The sequence below is a fragment of the Brachycentrus maculatus genome, unplaced genomic scaffold, assembly GCF_059751285.1.
Source record: "Brachycentrus maculatus isolate JH-2025_06_01 unplaced genomic scaffold, ASM5975128v1 h1tg000070l, whole genome shotgun sequence".
Taxonomy (NCBI): domain Eukaryota; kingdom Metazoa; phylum Arthropoda; class Insecta; order Trichoptera; family Brachycentridae; genus Brachycentrus; species Brachycentrus maculatus.
The window spans coordinates 88,142-99,349 of NW_028280824.1; the positions used below are offsets into that span (position 1 = coordinate 88,142).

The window sequence follows — 11,208 nt, forward strand, 5'->3', positions numbered from 1 at the left end:
TATATAATATGCAGGAACAATAATAAAAGGACCAGATAATATTATAATATAGTTTATTGTATAAGAAGACACGCAAGGGTGAGAATGGCTCGCGCTTATCTCCTGTCCGTCTTCCCGACGCCTCTCTTGCCGCTGAACAGATGCTTGGGCATCTTGGTCCCAATGAACCTGTCGGCCTCTCCCTTGAGCCCGCGCTTCTTCACCTTCTTGCTGATGGCCTTCTGGGACACTCGGTGCAGGCGAGACTTCATCTGGAAAAACAAAACAATTTGAAAAAAATTTATGACAATTTCTGTTCATTGTTATTGATGGCAGTCGACAACCCATGTCCAAGCAAACCAGCTAACTAACCATCACGCCGCTCACCGCAGGGGTAGGCAGAGAGAATACACTGCCACAGCAATCTGTCTTTACAAACATTCTTTGGCTCTTCTACATTCATGCATCTCCTCATACATCTTCCTTCTAACCCTTATCCGCACTCAATGGTGCATAGGGCACTGCATCGTACGGAAACAGTGTCATCTTGATCGTTAAATACACGAAGGAAAGGTGATCAGCCTTCCGCTTCAGGTACCAGTCCAGGGTCATATTAAATAAATATTAGACTGAAAAATCACTGATATTTATTTTGACCCTGTTGGGAACGAACCCTCCAGTAGCCAAGGGTGCTTAAAAGAGGCGTCGGAAGACCCCAAAAGAGATGGTCTGACGACATAGTCGCTGTGGGGGGTAGAAACCGGCTGCAAGCAGCAACCAGCCGGAGGAAAAGGATGCAGAAGAGGTCAGTGGAGAAGGCTAGAGAAGAAGGTTTCTAAGAGAGACGAGTTTAGATTGCCATTGGTATTCACACGGTTGCGGGATGTTGTCGCCACCGGTGCGTCGCCAACATTCCTTACAGATACACAAGTACAAGGCACCACTCACCGCCACGTCCTTGACTCCCTGCTGGTCCCTGGGCACGGTGGTCATGCCGCGCCCGCGGCTGAGCGAGCGCGGCTTGTCCGGCGCCTCCTTGCCCGAGGAGGACGCGGCGCGGGCGCGCTTGGCGGCCGGCCCGCGCGACAGCGAGCGCGACCGCGTCATGGCGAAGTGCGTGCCGGCCGTCTCCGACATGTCCACACCTGGGGAAGGACAGATGTGTTATACACCGGGGATGGCAAACACATCGCTCACTCCTTTCAAGAACGTCATAAATCAAAAATTGTCAATTTTTAGTTGTGAATGTTTTCAGAATGCCCAGAAAATGTATTATATCCCGCTACAGGGCAGAAAGTGTTATTTTTGCATTTTGAAGAAAATGTATTGTTTAATGATTTTTTTTAATATACTAAATATTTTTCAAATGGAGAAAAAACCTTCAGGTCTTACCTAAAAGATCTGTTGCACAGTAAAAAGTTCAATAAGGGGCTTGATATTTATTTTTAATACATTGTTTTATATTTTTAAACTTTAAAAACGTTCTACTAAAAAATCAAGTTTTTTGATTTATGACGTTCTTGAAAGGAGTGAGCGATATGGCGATTTTGCATGACAATGAAGAGAAAAATTAACCCCTTGTGTGATTTGCCCGAATGAAATTCAGGTAGGTATTTTGCTGACACAGTGATTTGCTCAAATGCAGTTCGGGCACATCGTACACAAAACTTTTAATAGTGATTTGCCCAAATCCAGTCTAGAGAACGCATCTTGCGTGTTGAGTGACACGTGTCGTAATTTTCACTTTACTGACAATTCGAGGTACAATGCCAACACTCATCCAAATCCCAAAAATAATAGCGAAAAAAAAGGGTAGCTTTTTTGACCCTTTTTCTTCCAAGAGGTTGACCGCAGAAGTGGTTTAAAAAACTATAATTTTATTTTTTGACATCTCACCAAAGATGAAGAAGAATATGGAAGTCTGGGCATTTACGGGGCTGACGACCGTCATAGGCTGGTTTTAGTGATCACTTTACACACGTGTAACATTCACCAATTCTACCCATTATTGACAACCACACTACTCAAATTCTTGGAAGTTCTATATATATGAAGCAATTTAGAAATCTTGTTCTTGAATCACTAGAACTTCACTAGAGACATCTATTGGTGAGATGTAAAGAAGCTTTTTATCAAGCAGAAACTCTTATATCAGTGTGTGAGGTCCAAATCCTGGATTATAATCACACACACAAGACTTCCATATTCTTCTTCATCTTTGATGAAATGTCAAAAAAAAAAAAAGAAAATAACTCCTGTAATATTTATTAAGATTATTAATAAGTATTTGGACACACTCAAAATGTTGTAAATATAATGATAATGCAAGCGGCAGTCGCACTCACCCAGCTGCTCCATCTCGCCGACGAGCCGCGCCACCGAGCGCTCCTTGCCCTTGGCGAGCGTGTTCCTCGGAATGACCGGCTTGGTGGACTGCTTGACCAGCATGGCCTCGCCCTTCATGATGGCGCGCTTGTTGCGGATCTGCAGCGCCAGCGCGCGCACCTCGCGCATGGTCTCGTCCAGCTGGATGCGCGGCGTGGCGTAAGCGCCGGCCTCCTCGCGCAGCTCCTCGTCGCGCTCCAGCTCCTCCAGGCGCGCGAAGATCTCCGGGTCGATGTAGTCCGCCACGTTGTGGCCCTCCCAGAACTCGGGGATCGGGTCGTGACGCTCCTCCTCCGCTATCTCCGCGTAGTTCTTCTGCAGATCTGCGGGCGGAGACAAACGTTAATCCCATGTACATTTCAACTACATATCTCGGATGTGATATCCGAAGTACATATCTCAGATGTGATATTCCAAGTACATATCTCAGATGTGAAATTAAGAGTACATATCTCAGATGTGAGATTTCAACTACATATCTTAGATGTGATATTAAGAGTACATATCTCAGATGTGACATTTCAACTACATATCTCAGATGTGATATTAAGAGTACATATCTCAGATGTGACATTTCAACTACATATCTCGGATGTGATATTCCAAGTACATATCTCAGATGTGACATTTCAACTACACATCTCGGATGTGATATTCCAAGTACATATCACAGATGTGACATTTCAACTACGCATCTCGGATGTGATATTCGAGGTACATATCTCAGATGTGAGATTTCACTACATATCTCAGATGTGATATTAAGAGTACATATCTCAGATGTGGTATTCCAAGTACATATCTCAGATGTGATATTAAGAGTACATATCTCAGATGTGATATTCCACGCACAAATGACTCAAATATGACACTCAAGTACACATGACAAATAACATTCCAATTAAAAAATTTCAAAAGCGAATGTCACAATATTCCAAGCAGATATCTAAAAAGTGAATGTCACAACATTCCAAGTAGATATCTCAAGTACAAATCTTAAATTGCGACATTCCAAGTGCGTATCTCAAACGCGACATACCGAGTACATAGTCGTCTCCTTCTTCGAGCTCAATCTCCCTCTCCAGCTTGCGCTTCTTGGCGGCCGCCTTCAGCTTCTTCTGCATGGCCGCTGCGGGGATGCAGGGCAGCCGCTCCTTGCCGTCGCGGGGCTCCGGCACGGCCACGTGCAGTCGGTTCAATATGCCATCCACCTGGAGTCATGAAAATTTATTTAAAAAAACATTTTAAAAAATCAAATACTCAACGAATAATAAAATAAAATAAAAACTGGGTGTAACTGACATCAATAGTAAGGCAGAGGAAAGGCCATTGAGATGGTATGGGCACATAGGACGCAGAGAACCTGAACATATTGTGAACCAGGCGATCACCATGGATCTTCCTCGAAATACATCTAGAGGAAGACTAAAAAATTCATGGGTGCTGCAGAAAGGTAACATGATTCGAAGGCGTGGCCTAGGTGATGTTGTATATGACAGAAGGACCTATAACCTGAGGACGAGGAAGAGCTGACCCCAACAGTCTACAAAGATGATAAGTTGGGATAGAGCCAGGAAAAAATCTAATAATAATTTTTAAAAAATGTATAATATTTACAGGACATTTAAGGTTGGGTTGTAATCCCATGGTTAGTGTCGCGGACTCTCAAATTCGGGTTTCTCGGTTCGAACCAACTCTACTACCATTTGATACCTATTTCTAATGAGCCGCTTAGGCTCACAGAAATAGTATGAAATTGAATTGTAAACAGAGGTCCGTTATATCGAGACTTTACTGTAATAAGCTTACTAACATATATGGAAAAATTCGATATCCTTTTTATGGCAAAAGTGACAGGTAGAAATCTGAAAATTTAAGTTGGCATAATTGGACTTGTTTGCAAGATAGGACCCCATGAGATGGACCCCAAGAATTCTACGACGGAGACCTTGGGAGAATAAAAGAGGCGTCAGGAGAACCCCAAAAGAGGTGGTTTGACGACATAGTCGCTGTGGGGGGTAGAAACTGGCTGCAAGCAGCAACCGACATTAATATTATAATAATAATAAATTTGGATAACTTATATGGCGCCATTTTTGTAAAATACTACCTCAAGGTCGCAAGGGAAAGAGGTCTATATCCAGCAGTGGAGGTCAGTGTCTCATGAAGAAGGAGAATTGGAGTTGTACCTTCTTGGTTCTCATCTTGGTGTCGACGCGGAAGCCTAGGAGTCTCTCGCAGGCCTCGATCTTGACTTCCTGGACGCCCTCCCCGGAGATGGTGGACATCTGCAGCAGGGGGATCTCCACCAGCCTCTCTTCACTGGAACCGAGCATCGCCAGTCAGGTATATAACAGTTCCATCAAATAAAAACATATCGCTCACTCCTTTCAAGAACGTCATAAATCAAAAATCGTAAATTTTCAGTTGTGCATGTTTTCGGAATGCCCAGAAAATGTACTATATCCCAGCAAAAGCGGCATATTTTTTACTTTCTATTTACCCGCTACAGGGCAGAAAGCGTTGTTTTTGCATTTGAAGAAAAGGTAATTTAATTATTTTTTTAAATATACTAAATATTTTTCAAACGGAGAAAAAACATTCAGGTTTTACCTAAAAAGGTCTGTTGCACAGTAAAAAGTTCAATAAGTAGCTTGATATTTATTTTTAATACATTTTATTACATTTTTAAACCTTAATAACAATCTAATGAAAAATCAAGTTTTTGATATATGACGTTGTTGAAAGGAGTGAGCGAATTGTTCACAAATCTGGATTAATTCTGATTACGGGAGTTATTTTTCATATTATTTTTTAATATATAATAAGTAAAATATTTGACGGTTTCTCGTGTTTCTGGTTGGGGCATAATATTTAAGTATTAAATGTTAAATCAAACACTGATTTTAACCTTTAATACATAAACTAGTATTGTGCTATTGCGGGTTGACCTCACCTGTCTCCGCTGGTGGCCTTGCCCCGCAGCCTCTCCTCGAAGTCCTCCAGCAGCTGCTTCTTGCCCTCGGGCAGGTCCTGCACCCGGAGCACGTCCACCTTGTTGATGACTACCACCAGGGGCTTGTTGCTGAACAGCGGCCTGATGCTCTCAAACAGGTTGATCTGGAAAGTCGAGTCAATATTGTAAGATTCCCATCCAACGGTTTCACAGCTAACCTGCCCGCATCTGAGTGTCACCATTCAAGCAATTTAATGACATTTTGGACAGTATGTGGGGACTGACTAGAGCATGTGGATTGGTGTTTCGTTATCCTCCATACAAAATCTGCATACTGGGGAGTCATGCAGTCCAATTTTGTCATGTGTTTCCTCAGTCTGCAGTGTCCAGGTCCTGGTTAGGATCCTTATTTGTATTTTGCTAAGCTTTAGAGCTTCTGTGGTGAATTTCCCTGTGATCAGTTCCTTTGCGTGTTTCATCCCTGAGCTGTTGGACCAGATCTCTTGGCTCTTGTGCATGGCCCAGTTTTTTAAACTAAGCTTGATAGTGCCGAGTGTCAGTCCGCATATGGGCTCAGGGGCCATTGGTGGCCTCTCAGCACCAGTCTACCTACCTCTACTGCCAACCCTAATTATCTGTGCACGCAACTGACCAAAGGTCCCATAAAACTTGTAAGCCTTTATTTACTATAGATTTGATCACTCAACCTAATGTGACCCACGACAAGGATTTATAAAAAAAAACAACAAATTCTCGACCTTCTTGCGAATAAGATTCGCCATCCCTGGTGTAGACTATTACCTGCTCCTCCAGACTGTGTCCGCACTGCTCGCTGATGTCCATGAAGTACAGAGCGCACGCTCTCAGATGGGCGAGCGCCGTCACGGCTTGCATCTCTATCACGTTCCTGTCCTCCAGGGGATGGTCCAGGATGCCGGGAGTGTCCAGAACCTGCGAGGAAGAGGACTTCAATCACTCGCCAATACAACGAGACGAGCTGTCTTAACACATTGTGTACGGTGTGCACATATTTGTGCGTTTCAGAAACCTTGTGTGGCGGCGGGGTGCACACTTTTGTGCATTTCGGCTACCTTCAATTTAGTATACAAAAAACACGTCATAAACTTCTAATCTCTTGGCCTTTTTGCTTTTGTTGTGTAGTGGATAGATGTCGTTGTAATATAAAAAATAATACTGATATTTACTGGTTCAAAATATAGCTAATGGTCGCAATCTGTTTTGAAGGAAATGTTACAAATCAACTTTAAACAATGGATACAGACGGTGCGTTTTTTTCTTTGTCCTAAAATGAAATAAAATACAAAGATCATTGTCCTTTACTTAAGTCGGCAGTTGGTACTTACAAAGCAATAAATGCGTGTGGGGAAAGCCCATAAATCATTTTTTATTCGCAGATTTTGAGTTTTCGGCGGTTGTTAAACTGTGTTGTTATTTTCTAATATTTTATTAGTGTTTTTAACATTTTTTTACTTTTGTGATTTGTTGACTAAAATGATTTTATTTTGAGACGTTAGAGACCATTTAACCGTTTTTGTATTGTTTTCAAATTCAACCTCAGAGCATTCTTGTATTATAATAAAACGTAACAAACAATGCAAAATTCCGCTTCATGTCGGTAAATGTTTCCAAACATACCACACCAAGAAAAATGATTAAATGCTTTTTTTTTATTTAAGAACATTTAAAACCACAAGTTGTATTTTTTTCTATTACTTAAAATGTTGATGAAAAAATCTGGTTTTATTGATAAAACTCTACAGTTTGAAGTTCACTGACATATTTTATATTTCCGGACAGCTGTCTAATGTCGCCCGCCTCAAGATACAGTTTTATCAAAACATTGCCGTAACTAATGTGTTAATAACGGAGAATAATGGAAATTGTGTGTTGCCAAAATCTCTCAAGGAGTGAGACATAACACATTGCGGGAAACGCTGAAAAGCGTCTTTGGCATACTGTCGGTCTCTACCGACGACGGGAGACGCAAGCGTTCTATTTACTTACTTTAGGTAGAGCGCGAGAGACGCCCGCAAACATTGTACAGATGGGAATTGGGTGTTGCGGCTACTTGTGATTAGTATACTGAGGGTCGGGCGGCAGACTGCCAGAGTGTAATTAGGGTCCTTTTCCATACTGTCGGTAGAGAGCGGGAGACGCTTGCGAGCGTTCTATTTGCTTACTTTAGGTAGAGCGCGAGAGACGCTTACAAACATTGTACAGATGGGAATTGGGTGTACTTGTGGCTACTTGTGATTAGTATACTGAGGGTCGGGCGGCAGACTGCCAGAGTGTAATTAGGGTCCTTTTCCATACTGTCGGTAGAGAGCGGGAGACGCTTGCGAGCGTTCTATTTGCTTACTTTAGGTAGAGCGCGAGAGACGCCTGCAAACATTGTACAGATGGGAATTGGGTGTTGCGGCTACTTGTGATTAGTATACTGAGGGTCGGGCGGCAGACTGCCAGAGTATAATTAGGGTCCTTTTCCATACTGTCGGTAGAGAGCGGGAGACGCTTGCGAGCATTCTATTTGCTTACTTTAGGTAGAGCGCGAGAGACGCTTACAAACATTGTACAGATGGGAATTGGGTGTACTTGTGGCTACTTGTGATTAGTATACTGAGGGTCGGGCGGCAGACTGCCAGAGTATAACTAGGGTCGGGGTCCATGAACAAAACCACCCGACAACAATGTGCTAATGACATTTTAAAAACGTGGTTTGTTCAGTTGGTAAAACATGTAACTAGCCAATAAAAGTTTTTTTTTTTTGACATCTCAACGTAGATAAAGAAGAATATTTACTGGCCATTTACAAGACTTAGGACGTGTCATAGGGTGTTTAAGTGATCACTTTACACACATGTTACATTGACCATTCTACCCCATGATTGACAACCACACAACTCAAAAGTTATACATATATGATCCACCTCATGGTGTCCCGTGATTAAGTTCACAACATAAAGAAAATAAAGCTACAGTGCTTTGGTCATTTTATGACGGGAGAGAAATACCTCCGAAAAAATCCGCTTTTCAAATTTCATATTCAATATTCATATTCGCTTTCCATATTCCCATATGTCAATCGAAATATTGTTTAAACTTATAATGTTACCGTACCTGCCATCTCAGGTATTTGTAATCAGTGTGACCAACGTACAGGCTCTTGGTTGTGAATGCGTACGGCTGTACTTCCACATCGGCTCTCGTGATCTGGAAAATATAATATTATCCATCGTAAGACATTATTAGACATAGAAAGGAGAGTGAATGCTGGGAACAAAGTGAATAGTGCACTGAAATCAGTTATAGCAAATAAAAACCTATCAGCGGAAGCTAAACTGGCAGTGCACAACGGAGTCCTGGTTCCAACTCTAACGTATGGAAGTGAAACATGGAGTTGGCAAAAGAAAGATGAAAGTAGACTAAATGCAGTCGAAATGCAATCTCTCAGAAGAATGTGTGACAAAACGATGTATGATAGATGTTCGAATAGTGAAATAAGGAAGGAATGCAAAGCTGAGATAAGCATTATCAATAAAATTAAGAAAGGTGTATTGAGATGGTTTGGACATGTAGAACGAATGAGTGAGGAAAAAACGGTTAAACAAATTTATGAGGCGAATGTAATTGGAAAAAGGAACGGAGGAAGACCGAGAAAAACATGGCATGATCAGGTATGCCAAATACTTGAAAGTGGTCAGGTTAGTAGTGGTAACAATTGGCGGGTATGTATGAGGAGATGCATGAACGTGGAGACAGAGTGGTGCCCCTGCGGAGAAGCGGCGTGATGGTTAGTTAGTTAGGTGCGCTGGTGATTTTGTTTACCTTGTTGATGAAGCTGGACTTTCCGACATTGGGGAAGCCGCAGATGATGATGCTCCTGGTATACGGATCTATGGACGGCAACCTGGATAAATGTTGACGGACCTATACAAAAATATCAACTTGTTAACATAGATCCAAGCAACTCCGGGGTTATATCACCATTCCAACATACATTACGTACAAAAAGTACTTGGGAATTTGAGTTCAAATGAACCGATGAAAAGGAATCGGTAAAAAAAATTGTCTTAAGGTTGGTAGGCCCTTCCTTAATGACCAAGCCTGTTTAGAGCGCGATCATTCACTCAGTATGTTCACACATAACAGAATTAGTAGTTTATTGTAACTGCAGACAGTTGGTAGAATTGCATTTAAAAATTTTACGTAATATTGTGGCAACCCACACATTGACTATGGCAACTCAAATCGAGTGAAATAGCGAGCACCCTATACGAAGCCCGCAACGAACGGAAGCGAGCCCGACACACTTCGTCGCCGCTCGTCCTCAGATCGACACGTACTTCAACTGTTCTCATATTAGAATCACGCGATTATTCTTAAGTATTTTCTTGATTGTAATTTGATAGAACTGAATAAATTTGTGTTAAAAGTAATCCGCTTTCATCTTGCTTCCCTTCTGATAAATTAAAGTGGTATTCAACTAGAAACCACAATTGGTGACCCCCCGACGTGATCCCGAAACACGTTTTACAAAATTCGAAATTTTAGAAGCATTTTTTAAATAAAAACCGAAAAAACAACGCGTAATAATCATCGATCACAGGAACGCGCGGCGACGAGCGTCCCAGGGAAAAAACGTAAGTCAACAAAATTTTAGTATTCTCACATATTTAACGTAAAATCTTTTCATTAAAAATAATAATCTCAAAATTAAACCTTTTATATTTGCACTACCCAATTTAGAATCTTGTCCCTGGTAAAATAAAAGTCAATTTTTAACAATTTTTTGAATCCTATCTATATCCGATATATTTAAATTGCAGTATTGCTGTTTACGGATAGAAGTACAAATCTTTTTACTCTAAAATGCAAGGGATGCGGAGCATCCACAGCGTGTATGGACGGACCGCGCTTGATGCATACCTGTTCTAGGTAGGTGAGGTTGGCACCCTGCCTCTTCATGATGGTGGCCATGCGGCCCAACGCGGCTCGCTTCAACTGCTTGCAGCGATACAGGGTGTCTCCGTACTTCAGCAGGCGGACATAATCCTTGGCCACTCTAAAACGCAATCAGCAATATAATAATTAAAATTATTTGAAAATAAAATGCAGATTAAAAATTCACTTCATTAAATCTGAACTACATAAATGGATATTATTTTTTGACATCTCATCAAAGATGAAGATGAATATGGAAGTCTAGGCATTTACGGGGCTGACGACCGTCATAGGCTGGTTTAAGTGATCACTTAACGACACTTAATTACACACGTGTAACATTCACCAATTCTATCCATTATTGACAACCACACTACTCAAATTCTTGGATGTTCTACATATATATGAACCAATTTTGAAACATTGTTCTTGAATCACTAGAACTTCACTAGAGACATCTATTGGTGAGATGGAAAGAAGCTTTTATATTAAGCAGAAACTCTTTATTAGTATGTGAGGTCCGAATCCTGGATTATAATCATACACATGAGAAACACCATAAAATATCAATTTCATTTTTATTATTTATTATTTTAGTTACATATATGGAACTGTAAAAGAGCAAATATTATTCACATGTTCCAATTACTTGTTCACAAATCTAGGTTTCTCCATTTATCCATGTTTATCCCTGGTGATGACAAGGTTCTCGTCGAAACCGGTTGGAAAAAATTACCAATAAAATGTGGTTAAAAACAGTTCTAGTTTTATTTTGAAATTTTATAAAATGTGACACAAGTATCTGCAAAAAACATTCAAAGAACACTTTACACAATGAAGGATATGGACACGCCCAAAAATGTTGTGAAAAACTGTCCAGTTTTATTTTATTATATAAAATTATTATTATTATTATTAAAACCCTT

The 11,208-nt window shown here is 41.0% G+C and overlaps 1 protein-coding gene across 1 annotated transcript; it reads right to left on the reverse strand.

The window, feature by feature from the left end:
• Positions 1 to 36: 36 nt before the first annotated feature.
• Positions 37 to 10,957, reverse strand: LOC148311182 (nucleolar GTP-binding protein 1-like). Its single transcript, XM_088257021.1, has 11 exons — positions 10,932 to 10,957; positions 10,268 to 10,403; positions 9,167 to 9,268; positions 8,459 to 8,551; positions 6,122 to 6,271; positions 5,321 to 5,484; positions 4,554 to 4,686; positions 3,404 to 3,575; positions 2,325 to 2,687; positions 928 to 1,124; positions 37 to 251 (listed from the first exon to the last, which is right to left on the reverse strand). The coding sequence occupies exons 1-11, from the start codon at positions 10,955 to 10,957 to the stop codon at positions 96 to 98; spliced, it is 1,692 nt and encodes a 563-aa protein (XP_088113147.1). The 3' UTR covers positions 37 to 95.
• Between the last annotated feature and the right edge of the window lie 251 nt (positions 10,958 to 11,208).